The following is a 24,761-nucleotide window of genomic DNA, read 5'->3' on the forward strand; positions in this document are numbered from 1 at the left end:
TATTTATGCTCAGCTTGCAAATTGCTGTTCAGCAGTGTTAGTTGTTTGTGAGGATGCTACTGTATCTTTGTTTATTCTGTTTAAAATAGATGATTATATAAAGTCTGGAATGTCTGTAATATTGATAGGAGTTAAAGAATTTTATTTATTATAGATATTTAATCAAATATTATCATAATAGTATATTAGACTGTCTTTTATGAGGAATGGCAGTTATGTTGTATGAAATCTTCTGCAAACACAAATTTACAATTTGTAAAATTTGCATTCTGCAAAATCAACCAGCTCCTTTTTTGGCATACACATTTTCCATTAATATATTTTACTGATCTGTTTTTCTGTGTGTTTGTGTGCGTGTGTGTGTGTTTGTGTGTAATCAATATTACTTGAATGTTGTGATGTATGAATATGTAATAGTAAATAAATTTATAATTTGTACACTCTCTCTCTCTCTCTCTCTCTCTCTCTCTCTCTCTCTCTCTCTCTCTCTCTCTCTCTCTCTCTCTCTCTCTCTCTCTCTCTCTCTCTCTCTCTCTCTCTCTCTCTCTCTCTCTCTCTCTCTCTCTCTCTCTCTCTCTCTCTCTCTCTCTCTCTCTCTCAACCATACATCTTACCCCACAGACCGTAGAGCATTTTGTTGCCCTCCACGTGACAGCTGGCTTCCTGTCGTGGGTGTTATGTGGAGCTGATGGGCAGATACACAGCTTAGCAACACACACACTGCTCACAGCCAACTCCCGATTCGATGCACTGAGGATACATGAAAAAGTATGTGTATGTAATAGCAGTAATGGATTTAGCCTAGGAATTTGAGATTGCTCTAGGTCTGGAGACCTTCTAAGAGGTCTGCTCAATTGCAATTTCTTAAGAAAAAAGTGTAATAGGGAGATACTCAAATGAGTTTGTGAAACATGTTGTAGAGATATCTCAGCACTCCTCTCTTGAAATTATTCCAGTCATATGAAAGGAGAAAAACAAACAAACAGAGATCCAGATTTATAAGTGATTTATTTAATTTATAAGTGATTTATATTTATATATATTTAATATATTTAATTTATAAGTGATAGGGATGAAAGATTGAATATACCAATTATCTCTTTTATTAATAAGGTGGATAGAACAATGGTAAGATTAAATGGAAAGTATTGTGCAGTAAGGCTGTGAAAGAGGAGGGAGGCATCCAATTGGCAAGTTCAGAAGAGCATTGATCATGGAAATTGCAATTGGAGAGGAGCAGTAGTAGTGGATGAAAGGTTGAAGATAGTTAAAAGAGGAGAGTTGATGAGACAAAAAAGCTTTAATGACATTGTGTATTGCTCTGAAAGCAATCAGTCATGAAATAAGTAAGATTTCAGTTTCTCCACCCAACCCTTTGCTGTTCTTTTCTTTGCTTTCTTCCCTTTTGTATCTCCTATATTCCTCCCTTCCTTACTCTTTCCCTTCCCATCTTCCTCTCTCTTTTGTCCTTACCTCAGCTCCTCACTCTCTCCTGTTCTCTTTGCCCTCCAACTTCTTATTGTACCTTATTTATGAACTTTTAAAAGATTTTTCCTTTGTTATTGACATTATTGAATTAAAATACCATTAATAGTATGTTATCAGGTAAAACTGACATACAACTGTTGTACTAGATCAGCAGACTGAGCATTATCACAGACCTCTTGTTTTTCCAATAAAGTCCAGTTGCATCGATTTAAAGGATGCTTAAAGACAAACCTGTAATATGGAATTATCACTAAACTGGCATGTCTCAGCATATTTAATAATTAAAATTTGTATAAGCTTTTTTTTCCAGTCTTACCCTGTTTACTTCCCTAAGGTAGAGGTTAGATTATTTTATGTCTTACAAAAAAGCACACACACACACACACACACACACACACACACACACATGTCGTTGTCAAGTAAACAAGCATCGATCCAAGCTCCAGCAGAGAAAGATTTCGTTTGACCACGGCCACCACTAGGATCCTAGAATGTGTTCCCAGGTAGGAGTTGTGCTCAAGTAGAGTTGTTCTGTCTCCAGAAATAAAAAAATAAGGGAAAATTTAAGTAATAAGAGGTAATAAAATGAGTAAGAGCTCTAGCAAGGCAGACGCCATAGGTGGGAGCGGAGTGTTGCCAATAGGGTCACCATTCCCAGGATTTGAGGAAGATAATGAACTACATGATAAAATGCAAGGAAGGAAAGTGGCTTTGATGGAAGGGATGATCAGTGACTTCACTGAAAGAGTAAAAAAATTAGAAAAAAACAATATGACCTGGAAGAGGAAAACAAAGAATTGAAAATACTATGCGCTGATCTAAAAACAAAATTGAAGGAAAACAATGATATTGTTAAAAAACAGGAAAATTAAGTGATAGGGATGAAAAGTGAACATCAAATCTGGAGGAAGGAAAAAGAGGAAAAAAAAGTTAACTTTACAGGAATCATAGAAGTGCAAAAGAAGGAAAAGACAGATTTAAATAAAGAAATTGTAAAAGTGATTAAACAGAAGGAATTGATGGTAAGGGACACAGTGGACAAAAAGAAATGTATTGTTATATATGGATTAAAAGAAGAAACAGAGCCAGTAAGATACAAGAGGGAAAGAGAACAAAAAAAGGTAGCAGAGGACGTTGTAAGAAATATACAGAGAGAAGGAGAGGACTGGATAATTGAAATTGAGGAAATACATAGACTGGGGAAGTATATAGAAGGAGGAGAGTGACCACTGAAAGTAAAATTTAGGGCACAAACAACAGCCATGGAAGTGATATCAAATGCATGGAAACTGGACAAGACAGAGCAATACAGGAAAGTTTGGATAAAGAGGGACATGAATGAGGAGAGACTCAAGGAAAGCGATCTAATAAAAGAAGCAAAGGGAAAAAAATGAGAACAGAACAGAGGAAGAGAAAAAAAATGTTCCTTTGGAAAGTAAAAGATGAGAGGCTCAGGAAGCAGTATCAGACAAAAAAAAGAATAGAAAATGTAAATAATGTATGGAAAAATAAAAAGTGGACAGTGGCATATACAAATATAAATGGTTTGATATCAGCATTGTGAGAATTGAATAATTATATTAAGATAAAGCAGCCCAACATCATGGGAATTACTGAAGTTAAACTAAATGAGACAACAGAAAATATGAGAATTGGTAATAGTAATTATAATGTGTGGATAAAACATAGAAATAACAAGAAACAGGGAGGAGTCATGTTATTTACAAAGAAGAGTATAGCAGTGGAAGAGGTTGAAATAGGAGAAGGAATGGCGGAAGTAATTAGAATTCAAACAAAAAGGAAAGGGGAAGGAAGAAGAGATTTTGCAGTGGCTTATGTAGCCCCAAAGGCGAATGCATGGACACAAGAGGATTATAAATTACTGTTAAGAGATACTAGTAACTGTCTGGAGAGAATACTGGCTGAGAGTAACAATATAACATTTATGGGTGACTTTAATTGCAAGGAGGTATGCTGGGAAGAGTGGACCACAGACAGGGGAGAAGAGTCATGGGGATATATGCTTCTAAATTCAATAATGACAAATACTATGACCCAATGGATTGGAGAAAATACAAGATTTAGGGGTAATGAAGAGGCATCAAGGCTAGACTTGGTGTTTACAAAGGAAATGGACATCATTGAAGGAATAAATTATTAGTGCCCACTAGTTAAAAGTGACCATCTGTTAATTGAATTCAGTATAGGCAGTGGTCCAATAGAAAACAGGAATGAAATTTACAAGAATGGGAGATATAATTACAGGAAAGCAGATTTTATCAGGTTGAGGGAATATTTTGCAGAGACTAAATGGAAACAACTGTTCACGGCAAGTAATACGCGGGAAAAGTAGGATATATTCATGGAAATTTATAATGAAGGGGTCAGTAGATATGTACCGAAGATCAAAACAAAGGAAGTGAAAAGGAAAAAAGACTGGTTTAATATGAGATATATAACAGCAAGAAAAGAAAAGGAAGCAGCATGGAATAGATAGAGAAAAAAAGGAGGAAGTGAGAAATGGGAAGAATTCAAGAAGGCAAGAAATGAATATATCAGAATCCTGAGAGATGAAGAAAGGAATTACAGTAAAATCCCTCTCATCCGGCATTCGAGTATCCGGCAGCTTCAAGTATCTGGCACATTTTTCCCCGAGCCTTAAAATCAATAAAAAATCAATGTGTATTCATAAAATCGATTAAAATTCCCGCGCGAGGCATACTTTGTCCCCTCGCCACCAGAGCACACTGCTTCGCGACACCCGTGGCCCACTGCACTGTTTTTACTCAGTGACTCAGTCCCGCGTGTGCACTGTTTATCGCCTGATGCCTTCATCATGCCTAAAGTTGTAGAAAAGAGGAAGCGTGTTGTGCTTACACTTAAGCAGCTGATCAGATCAGCTGCTGATTAAGATCAGCTGATCTTTGTTATGGTAAGATGCGTGAGTGTAGGGTGGTGATTGTGGACATAATTTCATTTCTATTCAAGTATCCGGCATGCCGGTGGTCCCATTGATGCCGGATAAGAGGGATTTTATTGTATGAGAAAGATATAGTTAACAAATGCAAAGATGAGCCAAAGTTATTCTTCAGATATGTGAATGGGAAAATGAAAAACAGGCAAACAATAGATAAATTAACGAAAGATGACATTACATACAAAGATACACAGTTACAAGCGGAATTAACGAACAAGTGCTTCCAGTCAGTATTTACCAAAGAAAGCAAATTTGAAGGAGAAAGAGCATGGCACAGAGACAATGTGATGAGAGAGATACAGGTGGACATAAGTGAAACTAAGAAGATTATGAAAGATTTGGATGTAAGTAAGGCTCAAGGACCAGATGGAGTGTCCAGCTGGATACTTAAGAAATGTTGTGAACATCTGGCAGAAGGTATATACAATACCATACTATGTTCTTTTAAGGAAGGAAAAATTCCTCTAGACTGGAAGAGAGCCAATATTGTGCCCATTTTTAAAGGAGGTAATGAAGAAGATCCATTGAATTACAGACCAGTGTCCCTAACAAGTGTGGTGGCAAAAATAGCGGAAAGAATAGTTATAAACAGATGGATGGAATATTTAGAAGAAACACATACATTGACTGACAGATAATTTGGTTTCAGAAGTGGAAGATCTTGTGTCACGAATTTAGTGAGCTTTTATAGTAAAGCAATTGATATAATTCAAGAGAGAGAGGGTTGGGCAGACTGTGTTTATTTAGTCCTAAAAAAAGCATTTGATAAGGTACCACACCAGAGCCGGCTATGGAAAATTCAAAATATAGGGGGTTTGCAAGGAAACACACTGAATTGAATTACAGACTTCTTGAGGGACAGAGAAATGAGAACAGTAATAAAGGGAGAAAAATCAGAATGGTGTAGAGCTACAAGTGGAGTACCACAGGGGACAGTCTTAGCCCCTGTAATGTTTCTGGTGTATGTCAACGATATGGTGGATGAGGTTGACAGTTACATAAGTCTGTTTGCAGACGATGCAAAATTATTGAAAAGAGTGGAAAACAATATGGATTGTGAAATATTACAGAAAGATCTAATTAAGATATATAAATAGAGTAAGAAATGGGAAATGGAATTCAATGCAAAGAAATGCAAGGTGATGGAATTAGGAAAAAGCAAAAGAAGATCGACACCATGGGAGAAGTGGAAATTAAGAAAACCAAAGAAGAAAAAGACTTGGGAATTACAATCAGTGATAACTTATCACCAGAAAAACATGTAAACAAAATAGTTGGGGAAACCTATGAGTTACTAAGAAAGATGAAAGGAGCCTTCCTTACATGGATGAAGAGATGATGAAAAAGTTGATGGAATATGTGATTCAACCAAAACTGGAATATGCCATAATTGTTTGGTCACCCCATAATAAAAAAGGAAATAAGGAAAATAGAAAGGATCCAAAGAGCTGCACCCAAATTGGTACCAAGTTTGAGAGATTTAATCTATGAAGAAAGATTAAGGAGATTGAAGCTTTCATCATTACAAGAGAGAAGAAAAAGAGGAGACCTGATTGCTATATACAGAGCTTTAAAGGGTAAGGATAAAGTTGACAAAGAAGACTTATTTGTGTGGGACTCAAGAGATACAAGAGGACATAGACTGAAATTGAAGAAAACAGCAAGTAGAAAAGATGTCAAGAAATATGGTTTCCCAAATAGAAGCATAGAAATATGGAACAACTTAGATGAAACAGTGGTACAAGCAAAAAAATATTCATGAATTTAAAGTTAAGCTGGATGCTTATAGATATGGAGACAGGACAGCACGAGCATAGCTCTTTTCCTGTAAAATACAACTAGGTAAATGCAACTAGGTAAATACACACACACACACACACACACACATAGTAACGTATATGCCATTGAAGACTAATACATGAAGGTTGGAGGATCACAAGGAAATGCAAAAGGAAGTGTTGAAGTACCTAGACAATATGATAAGGAAGGACAGTAAAATACTACTAGTGGGAGACTTTAACTGCAAAAATGTAAAATGGGAGGAGGTGGAAGTTTATGGAAATACTGGACTGTGGAGTGAAGCTCCACAGTTAGCTATGGTGAATACAATGGACCAATGGGTGGAAAAATTTACAAGATACAGAGGGGAGGAGGAACCATCTATGTTGGACTTGGTATTCACAAAAAAGCTGGAGCCCAGTCCAACCATTAAATATTTAAGCCCAATGGGAAAAAGTGGCCATGTGGTGTTAGTGGTGGTACTGCAAAATTGGGAGGTTCTACCAGGTAAGGAGGATTATAAAAATGGGAGACTTAGCCACGCAAAGATAAATTTTACAAAGTTAAGAAAATTCTTTGGCAGTATTGATTGGAAGGGACTTACGGAAGGCAAGACAGTGTTAGAGATATACAAAACATTTCTGAAGAAATACAATGAGGGTGTGCAGAAGTATGTGCCTGTATATAAAGTAAGGAGGAGCCAACATATTTGGTATAATGCCAGATGTGCAGAAGCTAAAAAGAGAAAGGATGTACTTGAAAGAAACTGAAGAAACAAAGAAATGAAAATAATAGAAAGCAGTATAAGGAGGCTAGGAATGACTATGTTAGAATAAAAAGAGAGGAGGAGAAACAATTTGAAAAGGATGTGGTAAAGAAATGTGAAGAAGAGCCCAAGCTTTTTTACAGATATATCAATGGAAAGATGACAAGCAGAGAGATCATTAACAAGATAGTAAAGGAAGGACTGATATATCAAACAGCAGAAGAGATGAGCGAAATTATGAATGAGAGTTTCAGGTCTGTGTTCAATGTGGAAGAGGGTTTTACATAACCAAACGAGGAGGTGAGGCAGGGAGGTTTACGGGAAGTCTTGGTGCAAAAACATGAAATTGGCAAATTGTTAGAGAAGTTATATGTCAGAAAAGCAATGAGGCCTGATGGAGTGTCAGGTTGGACACTAAAGGAATGCAGAGAACAAGTTGTGGAGCCAATTTGGGATGTGATTAACAGCTCACTGATAGAGGGAAGGGTACCAAGAGAGTGGAAGAGAGCAAATATAGTGCCAAGAGGACTGAGCCACTAAATTATAGACCAGTGTCGCTAACCAGTGCTGAGGGCAAGATCTGTGAAATAGTGATCAAGGAGAAGTGGGTGAAATATTTGGAAGAGAACGAAGTTATAACATATAGACAATTTGGTTTCAGTAAAGGAAGGTCATGTGTGACAAATTTACTAATATAATTTCTATACAAGAGTAATAGATGAAGTACAAAACAGAGATGGGTGGGTAGATGCAGTGTACTTGGACATCAAAAAAGCTTTTGATAAAATTCCACATAAAAGACTATTGTGGAAGATGGAGCATATAGGAGGACTGAGAGGGACAATGCTAAAGTGGATGAGAGACTACTTAAAGGACAGAGAAATGAGAACTGTGATCAGGGACACCTGTTCAAGTTGGAGTAATGTAACAAGCGGAGTACCACAGGGATCAGTGTTAGCACCCATTATATTCCAAATATACATCAGTGATATGCAGGAGGGTTTGACCAGTAATATCAATCTATTTGCTGATAATGCAAAATTGTTAAGAGTAATAAAGAGCCATGTTGATTGTATAGAGTTGCAAAGAGAGATTGACAAGATTTATTGGTGGAGCAAGAAGTGGAAATTGGAATTCAATGCTAAGAAATGCCATGTGATGGAATTGGGAAAGAGTAAAAGAAGACCTGCATGGGACTATAAAATGGGGGAGGAAATAATTATGAGGAGCAAGGAGGAAAAAGACCTAGGAGTGGTTTTTCAAGATACACTGACCCCAGAATGGCATATAAAGGAGATTTTTGACTCGACGTACAGGATGTTAACAAATATTAGGGTGGCATTTCATTACATGGATAAGACTATGATGAAGAAAATTATAGCCACTATGCTATGTCCGAGACTGGAATATGCAGCAGTGATGTGGTTTCTGCATATGAAGAAAGACATAAAGTTGGAAAGAATTCAGAGGGCTGCTACAAGGATGGTACCGGAGCTGAAAGACCTAACATGAAGTTGAAGGAAATTGGACCGCCAACTTTGCAAGTTAGAAGAGAAAGAGATATATTAATGATGTATAAAATAGTTAACCAAATTGAGAAGATAGACGAGCAGGATCTGGTGTTGCTTGAAGAAGGTGAAGCTGGACGGACGAAAGGGCACTCAAAGAAGATCAGGAAGAGTCAGTGTTTTAGAGACATCAAGAAGTACAGTTTTCCACATAGAACTGTGGATATCTGGAATGGTCTAAACGAGGAGGTTGTTACAGCACCATACGTGCATAAATTTAAGGAAATGCTGATAAATATAGATATGGAGACAGGACACTATAAGCCCTGCTTGAACCCTGTATTATATAACTAGGTAAATACACACACACACACACACACACACACACACACACACACACACACACACACACACACACACACACACACACACACACTTACAATGGAAAAAAAAAGCTGCAACTTTTAATTACTAAATATGCTGAGACATGCTGGTTTAGTGATAATTCCATATTACAAGTTTGTCTTTAAATATCCCTTAAATTGATGCAACAGGACTTTATTGGAAAAACAAGAGGTCTGTGATAATATTCAGTCTGCTGATCTAGCACAACAGTTGGATGTCAGTTTTAACTAATACCATATTGTTGGTGGTATTTTAATTCAATAATATCAATAACAAAGGAAAAATCTTGTAAAGATTCATAAATAAGGTACAATAAGAAGTTGGAGGGCAAACAGAACAGGAGAGAGTGAGGAGCAGAGGTAAGGACAAAGGAGAGAGGAAGGTGAGAAGGGAAAGAGTAACAAAGGGTAGTCGATATTGTGCAGGGGAGAGATAGGTGGGTAAATGGTGTCTACTTAGACTTGAAGAAGGCTTTCGACAAAGTACCACACTGAAGATTGGTATGGAAGATAAAAAGTATGGAAGAATTAGAGGAAGACAGCTGGAGTGGATGGAGGATTATCTGGATGATAGAGAGATGAGAATTGTAATACAAGACCAAAAGTAAAAGCTGAAAGTAACTAGTAGTGACCCACAGGGGTCAGTGTTGGGACCGATAATGTTTGTGATATATGTAAATGACATGAATGAAGAAATATATAGCTATATGAACTTATTTGCAGATAATGTTAAGCTGATGAGAAGGATAGAAAATGTAAATGACTGTATGATACTGCAAGATGATTTAAATAAGATTAATAGATGGAGTAAATCTTGGCAAATGGAATTCAGTTGAAGTAAATGTAAAGTAATGGAGTTTGGTAAGAGTAAAAAAAGAATACAATATCATTATGAGATGGATGGTGTGACATTAGAGAAATCAAAAGAAGAAATGGACTTGGGAGTAACAGTTACTGAAATTTTGACTTCGGACAGATGCATTGATAAAATTACTGGGGAGATGATGAATTTGTTAAAAAATATTAAGAATGGCATTCTCATATTTGGATGAAGGAAAGATAAAAAAGATGTTGATTTCCATGATTAGACCAAGACTGGAATATGCAGCAGTGGTGTGGTCTCTTCATACAAGGAGGAATATTATAAAATTGGAAAGAGTACAAAGAGCAAAGATGGTTCTGGAGTTGAGCAATTCAACCTATCAAGAGAGATTAAGAATGTTGGAAATTCCTACCCTTGAAAATATGAGAGAGAGAGGAGATTTAATAAACATTTATAGAATGTTAAATGGTATGGAAAATGTGGACAAAGAATGTTTTATAAATTTAGACACAGAGTACAAGGGGACACAGTAAGAAGTTGAAGAAAGTTTACTGTAGAAGAGACATCAAGAAGTATAATTTTTCTCAAAGAAGTGTGAACAAATGGAATGAAATCTCAGTGAAGAAGTTGTGAATCACGTTGTGATCACGGGCAAGCTGTGCATGCGGGAAGTTGCTCATTATTGGTCTGTGTTTCCATCACCCTGTCTCCTGTGATCTGCCTGTACTCTATTATATTTGCCTGTTTAGTCCAAATAAATCAGTTCCTGAGTTGTTGCCATTTGTCTCACTGTCCTTTCCAGTTTACAGAATAGTAGCAGCTTGCTACACTGATGACTCCGGAGTGACTCTTTTTCCATTGCTGTGTTTTCAACCTTCTGCATGCAGTCCAACAGTGTTACGCTGCCCTCCTCCCCTCCAATCGCAGCAGCACAGGTCAAGCTTCTGACCTTCTCAGTGATTGATGCATCTACGTGGTTTTGGTGGGTAGAGGTGTAATTCCGCCTAAAGAGAATTTCTAGCTCTATAACCCAGGCCGACCACGTCCTCGTGTCCCTCCCTGAAGAACTCTCCCCGCATCTTGGAGTGGCTGATATCCAAGGGCGACACTGCCATTGAATACAGTGATCTCAAGACTTTCCTCCTACAATGCTTCACTCCGTCAGCAGCATCGTGAGTAACACAGCTCCTGCAACTTTCCAAGCAGCCCCTCAGTGACCAGAGGCCTTCAGAGGCCCTCATCGAGATGAAAACACTGGCAAGACTTTCCCCAGCAGCCAATGGATCAGAAAGGAAACTGGACCTGTTGTGAGCTATGTGGCTTCTCCACCTCCCAGAAACCATTCGTGCAGTCATACCCAACACAGAGGAGATGGATGAAGACGAACTGCAGCAGATGGCAGACCGCCTGAATGACGCACAGGCTGCAGCTGGCTGCCACATTAATGCCATGCCCTTTATCACACTGACAGCACCCTCACTGGAGGAGGATGACATTGCAGCAGTCAACAACACTCCAGTGCATGCCCGCCAGCCTCTCATACGACAGCAACACAACCCTTGGCCACGACCACGACAGCAACTAAACAGTGGAAAGTTCATTGACGACCTGAGCTATTTTCACACCAGGTTTTGTCCTGATGCCAGGAACTGCAGAACTGTTTGTACCCGGCCAAAAAACGTGTAAGGTGGCTGCCGCCTATTGCAGCAGCCCCTGGTGGCACCACTACCTTTTTCCTGCACGACCCCTTAAATGGCGTCCACTTCCTGGTGGACACTGGCGCTAGCTGATCCCTCCTGCCAGCCTTTCCGTGGAGGAAGCCCCACCTACTGCAGCCGATAAGCAGACTTACAGCAGCCAATGGCACACCGATTCAAATGTATGACCGCCAGCACCTTGACGCCTGTATTGGCAACCGCTCACGTGGATGGAACTTCGTGGTGGCTGACGTAACCCTCCCTCTCCTTGGTGTAGATTTCCTGGCCAGCTACCAGCTCCTTGTCAACGTCTCCAGTGCCAGGCTGCTTGATACAGTTTCCCTTGCAGCCACTCCCATTGCAGTTGCCCTGGACGACCTTGCCATTCAAGTGATTGATGCCACAGATGACTTTGCACACCTCCAAGACTCCTACCCTGACGTATTCAAGCCTGAGCTTCATCAGCACCTGCAGGTTCCGGTCAAGCACAGCATCTATCACCACATCAAAACATCTGGCCCTCCAGTGTTCTCAAGGTTTCGTCGGTTGTTACCCAACAAACTCCTCGCAGCAAAGCAGACTTTCACAGAGTTGGAGCACCTAGGCATCTGTCAAAAGGCGCCAAGTCCCTGGGTGTCCCCTCTACACATGGTGATGAAGAAGGATGGCTCTCTCTGACCCTGTGGAGACTATAGCCTCCTCAACATGTGGACAGAACCGGACCACTGCCCACTGCCTAACATTACCGACACCTCTTTCCTCCACGGTGCCAAGATCTTCTCTAAGCTGGACTTACTGAAGGGGTATTACCAGGTACCAGTGCACGCAGAGGACATTCAAGAAACTGCCGTCACCACACCCTTTGGTACATTTACCTTTAATGACAGCTGTTTTGGCCTCAGAAACGCTGGAGCCTTGTTCTAGCAGATGATGGATGGCATCTTGGGCGTTCTGTGTCTGCAACCTCAATGGCATCCTCATCTACTCTTCCTCCACACAAGAATACCTGCAACACCTTTCTACAGTGTTAGACCGACTGCAGCGGAACGGCCTGGTAGTGCGTTACGACAAGTGTGTTTTCAGCGTCAGAGAGGTGGACTTCCAAGGGCACCTCACTCCAGCAGGTGTTTCACCTCTCCCAGAGAAGGTTATGGCAATAAAGTGATTTCCCACACCTACCACGGTCAAGTCCCTGCGAGAGTTTGTTGAATTGGTGAATTACTACCACCATTTCCTGCTGGGCGTCACATCCATCATGGCCCCATTATACAGTGCACTAGCCGGGAAACCCAAAGACTTGACATGGGGCAGTCCACAAGCAGAAGCATTTCAGAAGGCCAAGGAAGCTCTCACTGCAACAGCTCTCCTCGCTTTTCCAATCCCAGGGAAGCCCCTCCTCCTCACCATGGACACCAGCAACATTGCCATCGGAGCTGTCCTTGAGCAGGTTGTCCAACAGTGGCCCCGCCCCCTGGGTTTCTTTAGCTGTAAGCTACTGAGAGCCAAGAGAAACTACTTGACCTTCGATCATGAACTCCTTGCCATGCATCAAGCTGTCCGTCATTTCCGCCATTTTCTCGAGGGCATCACCTTCACAATTCAGACTGACCACATGCCCCTTGTGTATGCATTCACAAGATAAGCTGACACATGGTCCCCCTGCCAACACTGTCATCTCTCAGCCATTGGCGAATTCAACTGCTCCCTTCGCCACCTGTCGGGTAAGAAGAACCCTGTAGCCAATGCCCTCTCTAGAGTCCCTGTCGATGCTGTACAGTTAGGCCTCGATTACAACCAACTCACCAGGGAACAGAAGGAGGACCTGGAGACAGCGGCCTGTAGAACCTCCATCACCTCCCTCACTTGGAAGGATGTCCCCATGGCAAGGAAGATACTGCAATCCTCTGAGACATCAGCACCGGTCGACTGCGTCCATGGATACCAGCCTCATGTGTTCTACCTCATCCATGGCTTGTCACATCCTTCTTGACATGCGACAGCATTCCTCCTGAAGCAGAAGTTTGTGTGGCATAGCATCTGCAAAAACGCAAAGGACTGGGTTTGAGTATGCACTGCATGTCAAGCCTCCAAAATTCAAAGACACAATGAGATGGGTCCCAGTTCCTTTCATCAGCCTCAGAGACGTTTTGGCCACATCCACGTTGATGTAGTGGGTCCCCTACCTCCTTCAGAAGGACATCGCTACCTTTTCACCGTCGTTGACTGTTCAACAAGATGGCCTGAAGCTGTACCGATGTCTGACACCACTTATGCATCCTGCTCTGCAGCCCTGCTCTCTGGGTGGATTTCGAGATTCGGTGTCCCTGACCACATCACGTCTGACAGAGGCACCTCTTTCACTTCGCAGCTATGGATGTCCCTAGATAAGCTGCTGGGCACTTCCATCCATCACACCACGACTTATAACCCAGAGGCTAACGGCATAGTGGAGTGTTTTCACAGAACCTTAAAGGCTGCTGTGATGTCCCGATGCAGTAACCTGATGTGGTTTTCGCAGCTTCCCTGGGTTCTCCTTGGCCTTTGTACAACTCCAAAGGAAGGGCTCGACATCTCACCAGCAGAGATGAGTTACGGTGACCCCCTTGGGGTCCCCGGCAAATTCTTCTCTGATACTTCCTCCAGTGACAACGACGTATCGTCGGGAAGTTTGCCCCATGCAAACAGACTTACGTAGCGACCATCGCTACGTTCCCCGAGATCTTCATACAAGGAAATATGTTTTTCTTCACACCGATACCAACAAACCAGCCCTTACCCCTCCTTACTCCGGACCCTATGAAGTCATCGAGAGGAAGGAGAAAGCATTCCTGCTGTGGGTCAAGGGTGCCAATGATTGGGTCTCGATAGATTGCATAAAGCCAGCTTATCTCCAGGACGATGACCCTCCTCCAGTACAGTTCTTCAGGGTGGGCTGCCCGCTCTCGCGTGCCCCTGATCATCTTTGCTGAGGGGGGGAGTATTGTAGATGCGTGGTCACTAGGTGTGGCACCTTGCACCTACAAGCCACATTCAGGATCACAGGTGAACAGCACGAGCGAGAGGTTACTCGCCACTGGTCAGCTCATGGCCCAGCCGAGCATGCAGAAAGTCACTTGTGATTGGTCCGTGTTTCCATCACCCTGTCTCCTGTGATCCGGATCATGGGTGAGCAGTGCATGCGGGAAGTTGCTCATGATTGGTCCATGTTTCCATCACCCTATCTCCCATGATCTGCCTGTACTCTATATATATATTTGCCTGTTTTGTCCAAATAAACCAGTTCCTAAGTTGTCACCATTCATCTCACTGTCCTCTCCAGTTTACAGAATAGTAGCAGCTCACTACAATTGGAATATGCATCAGTGGTGTGGTCTCTTCATATAAAGAGGAATATTATAAAATTAGAAAGAGTACAAAGAGCAGTCACTAAGATGGTTCCAGAGTTGAGTCAGTCAACCTATGAAGAGAGATTAAGAATGTTGGAAATTCCTACCCTTGAAAACAGGAGAGAGAGAGATCTATAGAGTGATAAATGGTATGGAAAACCACAACTAGGTAAATACAACTAGGTAAATACACACACACATACACACACACACACACACACACACACACACACACACACACACACACACACACACACACACACACACACACACACACACACACACACACACACACAAAGAAGGGTTTATAAATTTAGACACAGAGTACAAGGGGACACATTAAGAAGTTGAAGAAAGTTAACTGTAGAAGAGACATTAAGAAGTATAGTTTTTCCACACAGAAGTAGGAACAAATGGAATGAACTCAGTGAAGACATTTAAATGCCGAAACTGTCAGCGCTTTTAAGACCAAACTAGAGACTAGAGATGGGATACTATGAGATTACTCCTTTCCCGTAAACCACAACTAGGTAAATACACAATCAAGTCAGCAACAGCACCTTATGTATTCAGTCCCAGCAAAGAATTGATTTTTGGGGAACCCAGAACATTGCCTGGACCTGGAAGAGGACAACATCACCAGGAATACCGAGAAATGTGGTTTGTAGGGTCTGAGTGAGTGTGGTCGTGTTGGTGAGGAAACAGTGTTGTAGTTTTCAGGGCTCCAGCTGACTGGGCCCTTTTCAAAACAAAGATAGCCAACTTATTATCAGACTCCTACAGAAGTGAAATGAAGTTTGATGGACTAAATGAAAATGACCAATATGAAAGTGAGATAGGCTTTCTGAAAATGAGACTAAGGAAAGTGGAAAGCGACACAGAACAGCAGAAAAAGATGATGGAAGTAGTGTTGCAAGTGGTAAAAACCCTTCAGGGAAAACTGGAGAAGAACCTTGGAAAAGATGGTGAAATATTCAAACTGAAATCTGAACTGGAGGAAATGAAAGTGAGAGAACAGCACATTATTAAGAAAAATGAGGAGTTAGAAAACAACACAGAGAAAGTGATGAAAAAAAATTTGAAAGCAGAGTAGTGAAGGGTGAGGAGAGGATGAGAGAGGGAGTCATAGATGAAATGAAAGGCTGGAAAATTGAAAATGATAAAGCAAATGTTGACTTTAATAAAGGAAATAATTGAAAAGCAACTGAAAGAAAAAATGAAAATGTAGAAAAGGAAGTGGTGAAGGCACTGGAAAACAATGAAGATCTGGTAAGAGATGCAACAGATAAGAAAAAAGTGATATAGTTTATGGAATAAAGGAGAAAAATATAACATACAAACTGAAAAGAGAAAGAAGAAACAAAACACAGTGAAAGATTTGCTGAAGAAATTTAATGGTGAAGATGACACTAAATTCAAGGAAGAAGTGGAAGAAGTTGTTCGACTGGGACCTTATCTGGAAGGCAAAACAAGACCCATGAAAATAAGACTAAAATCACAAAAAGGCAGCAGAAGAGATACTAGAAAAAACATCCAGACTAAGTGAAGTAGAATATTGAAAATATATATACATTAAGAAAAACAGAAATGAAGAACAGAAAAAAATGAAAGAAATGTATGAAGAGGCTAAAGGGAAAAATGAATAAAGAACAGAAGAAAAGACTGAATTTTTTTGGAGAGTTTTGGGAGACAGAGTGAAGAAATGGTACATAAAAGAAAAGGAATAAATAAAAATAAAATAGAGAAAAATAGTAAAAATGAAGGACTCAATGTGATGTATACCAACATAGATGGACTGCTACACAGAACACTGGAATTACAAGACTATTTAAAAAAAAAAAGAATCCAGAGGTGGTGTTTTTAATGGAAACAAAGCTAAAAGAAAATCAGATTGTCATTAACAATAATTACAATATGTGGAGAAGAGACTAGATTTGTTAAGGACGGGGAGGTGTAATGATAATGACAAGAAATAAGGTGAAGGCAAAAATACTGAAGTATGGGGAAGGAAAAGCAGAAATGGTGAGTGTTAATTTGGAGGATAATAATGGAGAAATACTGATAGTAATAACAACCTATGTACCACCCAAAATAAATTCTTGGAGCAAGGAAAAATATGAGAAAATAATGGAAGATACCATCCAATGTTTGAGTAGATTAATTAAAAGTAATAAAAGAGTACAATTGGTTGGTGACTTCAATTGCAAAGAAATAAATTGGGAAACATTTGAGGCAGGAGGAAATAAAATTGCATGGGGAGAAAGATTTCTGAAGCTGACTATGGAAAACACAATGATGCAATGGGTGACTGAAAATATAAGATATAGGAGAGATGATGAACCAACAAGACTTGACCTAATATTAATGAAAGGAATTGACCTAACTAAAGAATTAAAATGTGTGCCCCATGAGAAAAAGTGACCATGTAATGACAGAAAAAGAGACTGATAATGATGTCAATGAAGAGGGTAAATCATACAAAGAAAACAGGAGAAACTATGGGAAAGTGAATATAAATGGTCTTAAGAGAGCAAATGATGTGCAAGATAAGTCTGACATTTTTATGGAACTATATGAGAAAGGAGTGAATAAATATTTACCACTATACAAAACTAAAGAAAAGGAAAATAGGTGTTTCAAGGCAAGATGAGCAAGTGCAGAGAAAAAAAAGAAGAAGCATGGATAAAAATTAAAAGAAATTGAAACCCCAAAAGTAAAGAAAACTTTAAGATAGCAAGAAATGAATATGTGAAAATAAGGAAAGAAGAGAAAGGACATAAAAAAAGATATAGTTAGAAAGTGTAAGGATAAACCAAAACTGTTCTATAGATTCATAAATGTTAAAATGAAACTAAAAGAAAAACTAGAAAGGTTGAAGGATGGAAATTGAATATATGAAAACCCAAAAGACATTAGTGAATTGCTAAACAAAAAGTTCCAGCAAGTTTTCACAGAAGAATCAGAATTTAAAGAACTACAAGATGAGTTGACAGAAAAGCAAGTGTGGGAAATTACAGTAATCAAAGAACTTTATAAAATGATGGAGGAACCAGAAGAGTGAAAAGCAACAAGACCAGATGAAATATCGGATTTCATTTTAAAAGAGTGTAGGAAACAGTTAATTGAACCAGTATATGACATAATAAAGTGCTCATTATCAACTGGAAGAGTGCCTAATGAATGGAAGAAAGCAGACATTGTGCCAGTTTATAAAATGAAAAAGAACCAGTATCAATGATCAGTATAGTATGTAAGATCTTTGAAAAGTGATAAAGAAGCAGTGGACAAAATTTCTAGAAAAAACCTGATATAATATCAGAAAAACAATATGGCTTTAGACAAAACTGATCATGTGTAACAAATCTGATGAGCTTCTATTTGAGAGTGACTGATATAACACAGGAGAGGGATGGATTTGTAAACTGTGTGTATTTCGATAAAAAAAAGCTTTTGGCAAAGTTCCCCACAACAAGCTACTATGGAAGGTAGAAAATGTAGGAGGATTAAAATGGAAAAATGATAAATTGGATGGAAAGCTACTTAAAGGGAAGAGAAATGAGAATGGTAGTAAAAGATGTAAAATCAAACTGGAGAAAAGTAGATAATGGAGTACCACAAGGATCAGTGCTGGCACAAGTACTTTTCCTGATCAACATAAATATGCCTGAAGGAGTAAAGAGTTACATGAGTTTGTTTGCAGATGATGCAAAATTACATATGAGAAACAACAAAGACTGAAATTCTAAAAGGATTTGAGTAAAATCTGGGACTGGAGTAAGAAATGGGAGATCGAATTTAATGTGAAGAAATGTCATGTAATGGAAATGGGAAAAAGTAAAAGGAGAACAAAATAGACATTTAAAATGAGAAATGAAGAAATAATAAAAGTATGAAAAGAGAAAGATCTGGGAGTGATGATACAGGATAGTCAACAGTCAGAGAAGCATGTAGAAAAGATATTCAGAGATACATATAGAATGGTGGGAAATATTGGAACAGCATTCCACTACAGGGATAAAGATATGATGAGAAAGATAATTACCATTATGATTAGACCAGAACTGGAATATGCTGAATCAGTGTGGTTTCCCCATAAGAAGAAACATGTAAATAAACTAGAAATGATACAAAAGATGGCAACGAAGATGGTTCCAGAACTGGAAGAATTAACATATGAAGACAGGCTAAAGGAAATGAATCTGCCAACATTAGAACAGTGAAGAGAAAGGGGAGATTTCATACTGATATATAAATTGTGGAATGGAGTGGAAGAAATTCATAATGATAAACTAGAAGTAGAACTAGAAAATATCAGATACACACGAGGCCACAGAAAAAAAAAATAAGAAAAGGAGGATGCTTGAATAACACAAAGAAACATAGTTTCCCACTGAGAAATAAAGAAGTTTGAAACAAGCTAAGTGAGGCACACACACACACACACACACACACACACACACACACACACACACACACACACACACACACACACACACACACACACAGGATATACAAATAGAGGAAGTGTACAGGAGTGGGAAATATTCAGAAGGGGGGAAACGTCCCATGAAAATAAGACTTAATACCCAAGCGGCAACCGAATACATCTTGAGAAGAACGAGTTTGTTAAGAAAGATAGAGGGTATGAAGGATATATATATATAAGAAGAGAAATGAATGAGGAGGAAAGAAACAAGGTGAAAGAGTTAAAAGAGGAGGCCAAGACAAAAAACGAAGAGAGAACACAGGAACAGGCAGAAAGGTACATATGGAGGGTGATAGACATGAAAATGAGGAAATGGTGGTTAAAGAATGCGGGGCAAGAAGTAAGACAACAAAGAGAGAACACAAAAGAAATGGGTCCACAATAAATAAAATTAAAGTTATGTATACAAACATAGATGGATTAGTGTCCAGCCTAAGGAAACTAAGAGATTATTTACATGAAAAGAAACCAGAAGTGGCATGCATTACGGAAACAAAACTAACAAGGGAGATTAATGTTGAATTTGAAGAAGAAGGGTATAACACATGGAGAAGAGACAGAAAGAATAAGGGAGAAGGAGGAGTGATGATTCTAGTAAGAAAAAACATCTTGATAGAAACAGTGGAATATAGTGAAGGGAGGTCAGAAACATTGAGTGTGGAGATCAAGATCCAAGGACAAGATAGCAGAAAAATTATTGTTGCATACATGCCTCCAAAGACCAACACTTGGGGGACTGATGATTATAAGCACATGCAAAGTGAGTTCATAAAAAGTATAGATGACATGCTAAAGATAAGAAACAAGGTGTTACTAGTAGGAGATTTTAATAGTAAGGAGATAAACTGAGGGGAGATGGAGGTGACAGGGATTGCCAGTACATGGAGTGAAGAATTTTTACAGACTATGATGGTAAACATGATGGACCAATGGGTGAAAGAAAATACTAGGTACAGAGGGGAAGATGAACCATCACTACTAGACTTGGTTTCTACAAAAAAGCCAGAAAATGAATCAAGTATAGAATATTTGTGTCCAGTGGGAAAAAGTGATCATGTGAAGATGGAGATAGAGATCAAAGAAGAAGTGCCAAAACTCAATGAGGAATATAAAAATGAGAGAAAAAATTATGCTAAGGCAGACTTTACAGGGTTAAAGAAATTTTACGGAGAGCTTGATTGGAGTAATTTATTAAGAGGTATGGAGGTGCAGAAAAAAATATGAAGTGTTTTTAAGTGTTTTTTTAAGCAAGTTTAGAGAAAGTGTTGAAAGATATGTGCCAAGATATAAGGTAAAAGAAAATAAGAAAGTGTGGTTTAATGCAAAGTGTGCAGAGGCAAAAAAGAAGAAGGAGAGGGCATGGAAAAAAATGAGGAAACAATGGAATGAGATAAATAGAGAAGAATACAGGGCAGCTAGAAATGATTATGTTAAAATAAGAAGAGAAGAAGAAAGAAATTTTGAAAGAGATGTAGTTGGAAAGTGTAAAGAAGAACCCAAACTTTTCTATAGATATGTAAATGGAAAAATAAAGCATAGAGATACCATTACAAAGCTGAAGAAAAATGGAGAAATTTATGAAACCACACAAGAGATGGCTGAGATACTGAATAAAAGCTTTAAGTCTGTATTTACAAGAGAAACTGTCTTTGCATCACTGGGAGATGAGGAACAACAGAAAGGAATAGAAAACATACAAGTGGAAAGAAAAGACATTAAAAGACTACTGGAAGAGCTAGATACTAGGAAGGCGATGGGACCAGACGAAGTAAATGGATGGATATTGAAAGAATGTAGAGAGGAATTGGAAGAACCAATATGGGAGATAATTAACAGTTCTTTGAAGGAGGGAAAAGTACCAAAGGAATGGAAGAGGGCAAATATAGTACCGTTATACAAAGGAGGTAATAAAATGGAACCACTGAATTAAAGACCAGTCTCACTCACGAGTATTGTAAGTAAACTCTGTGAAATAGTCATTAAAAACAGATGGGTGCAATATCTTGAACAAGAAAATATAATAACAGAAAAACAATTAGGTTTCAGGAAAGAGAGATCTTGCGTAACAAACTTACTGAGCTTTTATACAAGAGTAATAGATAAACTACAAGAGAGAGATGGTTGGGTTGATGCAGTCTATTTAGATCTGAAAAAAGCTTTTGATACAGTTCCACATAAAAGTCTCATATGGAAACTGGAACATCAAGGAGGGCTAAAAGGAAAAATACTTAAGTGGATGAAGGATTATCTCCAAGATAGGGAAATTAGTACAGTAATCAGAGATAATAAATCAAGTTGGTGCGAAGTAACAAGCGGAGTACCACAAGGGTCTGTGTTGGCACCTATAATGTTTCAGGTCTATATAAATGATATGACGGTGGGTTTAAATAGCTACATTAACATGTTTGCAGATGATGCAAAATTGATGAAAGTAATAAAGAACCAAGAGGATTGTGAGGAACTACAGAGGGATATTGATAGAATTTATGAATGGAGTAAACGATGGAAATTAGAATTTAATATAAAGAAGTGCCATGTAATGGAGATAAGAAGAAGTAAAAGGAGAGTAAAAGGAGATGGGAGGAATCACAATACCAAAGAGCAAAGAAGAAAAAGACTTGGGAGTAATAATTCAAGACACGCTATCACCAGAAAAACACATCAATGGAATATTTGGCTCTACATATAATTTGCTAGCAAATATCAGGGTGGCATTTAATTACCTAGACAAAGAAGTGATGAAGAAAATTATAACACACATGATACGCCCCAAACTGGAATATGCAGCAGTGGTATGGTCTCCACACAAGAAGAAAGATATAAGGAAATTGGAAAGGATACAAAGAACAGCTACAAAAATGATACCTGAATTGGAAGACCTAAGTTACGAGGAAAGACTGGAAGAAATTGGATTACCAACACTGCAAGAAAGAAGGGAAAGAGGAGACCTGATAACAATGTTCAAATTAATAAACAACATGATGAAGATAGACAGAGATGACCTAGTTGTAAAAGTGGAGGAAGGAGATAGACGTACAAGGGGACATATGAAGAAATTAAAGAAGAGTCATTGTTTGGGAGATATTAAAAAATACAGCTTTCCGCATCGAACGGTTGAAATATGGAATAACTTAAAAGAAGAAGTGGTTGCGGCAAAGAGTGTGCACATGTTTAAAGAGAGATTAGATAAATTCGGGTATGGAGACAGGACTAATTGAGCTTTGGCTCGGATCCTGTACTATACAACTAGGTAAATACAACTAGGTAAATACACACACACACACACACACCATTTTATGGAAAAAATTAAAAGGAAAGAGTTATTTGAAGGTAAAGTAGTGCAAGAAAAATATGGGATATTTTTGAGCAAGTATAGAGAGGGGTGGAACAGTTTGTGCCAAGTTATAAAGTGAAAACTGGGAAACTTAAAAAGGGAAGGAAGAATTTATAAAACTGAGATGGGTGAACTAATGAATGAGAGTTTTTAATCTGTGTTTACAAAGGAAACCAATTTTGTTGCACTGAAAGTGGTATCACAGAATGAGGGAATACAGAAGATACAAGTAGAGACAAGAAATCAAGAAACTGCTGGAAAAGGTGGATGTTAGAAAAGCTATGAGACCAGATCAAGTAAATGGATGGATATTAAAAGAATGCAGAGAACAAATGAAAGAACCCATATGGGATATAATTAACAGCTTGTTGAGAGAAGGAAAAGTACCAAGGGAATGGAAAAGAGCTAACATAGTGCCAGTATATATAGGAGTAAATGAAATGGAATAATTAAATTATAGACCGGTGTCATTGACAAATATTGTAAGCAAGCTTTGTGAAATGGTAATTAAAGAAAGATGGGTGGAATATCTAGATGAAAAAATAATTACAGAAAAGCAATTTGGATTCAAGAAAGGGAGATTCTGTATCACAGATCTACTGAGCTTCTATATGAGAGTAATAGATGGAGTGCAAGAGAGGGATGGATTTGTTGATACAGTATACCTGAATATCAAAAAAGCATTCGATAAGGCTCCCCACAAAAACCTTATGTGGAAACTAGAGAATGGAGAGTTAAAGGGAGCAACATTGAGATGGATGGAGGATTACAAGGGAGAGAGGGAAGGGAGAGAGTTGGTGCAAAGCGACAAGTGGGGTACCGCAAGGATATGTGTTGGCAATTGCTATGTTTCAAATATATGTAAATGATATGACAGAGGATCTAAATAGTTATATAAACCTGTTTGCTGATGATTCAGAAATAATGAAAATAGTAAAGGATGAAAATGACTGCAAGTAATTACAAAAGGATATTGACAAGATACATACATGGAGCCAAAGATGGAAACTAGAATTTAATGCCAGAAAATGCCACACCATGTTGAAAATAGGAAAAAGTAAATAGAGACCTTCATGAAAGTACAAAATAGGAGGAGAAGTAATAATGAAAAGTAATGAAGAAAAACATTTGGGAGTAATGATGCAGGATACTATCACCTGAAAGACACATAAACAAGATATTTGGCTCTACATACAGCTTGTTAACAAACATCAATGTGGCATTTAACTGTTTTTGATAAAGAAATGATGAAGAAAATTATAACAAGCATGATAACGTCCTAAATCAGAATAAGCAGGAATAGTTTGGGCTCCACATAGAAAAAAAGCTATACGGAAACCGGGAAGAATATAGAGGATAGCAACAAAGATAGTACCAGAATTGAAAGAGTTAAGCTATGAAGAAAGACTTGAAGAGAAGGGTTTACCAGCACTATAAGAGAGAAAAGAAAGAGGAGACCTAATAACAATGTACAAATCAGTAAACAATATAGAAAGAATAGACAGAAATGATTTGGTAATACAGATGGAAGAAGGAGAGAGACAGATGAGGGACCATGGGAAGAAAATAAAGAAGAGTGGATGTTCAAGCGACATCAAGAAATATAGCTTCCAATATAAAACTATTGAAATCTGGAGTGATTTGAAGGAAGAAGTGGTTGCAGCAAACACTGTACACATGTTTAAAAGAGAAATTGGATAAATACGGTTATGGAGACAGGACAAATGAGCTTTGGCTCATGCCCTGTAAAATACAACTAGGTAAACTAGGTAAACACACTCACACACAGTATGTGGAGAAGGTGGACCAGAATGACTTGATGGTTTGTGATACATGTGATACTAGAGGACATGAAAAGAGGTTGAAGAAGAGCGCTTGTAGAAGAGATGTCAAAAAGTATAGTTTTCTTCATAGAAGTATTGATGTATGGAATAGTCTGGAAGAGGAGATAGTAAGTGCAAAAAATATACATGGATTCAAGTCTAAGTTAGATATTAATAGATATGGAGATGGGACAGTACAAGCATAGCTCTTTTCCCACATAACACAACTATGTAAACTAGGTAAATACATACACAGAAGGGACATAATTATAAGTCTTTAACTTTCGATG

At 38.6% G+C, this 24,761-nt stretch overlaps 1 protein-coding gene across 17 annotated transcripts in view; it reads left to right on the plus strand.

Annotated features, from left to right (window-relative positions):
• Positions 1–24,761, plus strand: part of LOC135103699 (uncharacterized) — a 114,108-nt gene that overhangs the window by 49,193 nt on the left and 40,154 nt on the right. For all 17 annotated transcript variants that reach the window (XR_010270167.1, XR_010270168.1, XM_064010283.1 and 14 more), the window contains one exon: positions 622–768. Coding sequence is in view for 15 of the 17 variants with exons in the window: in XM_064010283.1 (XP_063866353.1) it covers positions 622–768 (147 nt within the window). In the remaining 2 variants the exon portion in view is untranslated. The remainder of the gene's footprint in view (positions 1–621; positions 769–24,761) is intronic.

The sequence above is a fragment of the Scylla paramamosain genome, chromosome 9, assembly GCF_035594125.1.
Source record: "Scylla paramamosain isolate STU-SP2022 chromosome 9, ASM3559412v1, whole genome shotgun sequence".
NCBI lineage: Eukaryota > Metazoa > Arthropoda > Malacostraca > Decapoda > Portunidae > Scylla > Scylla paramamosain.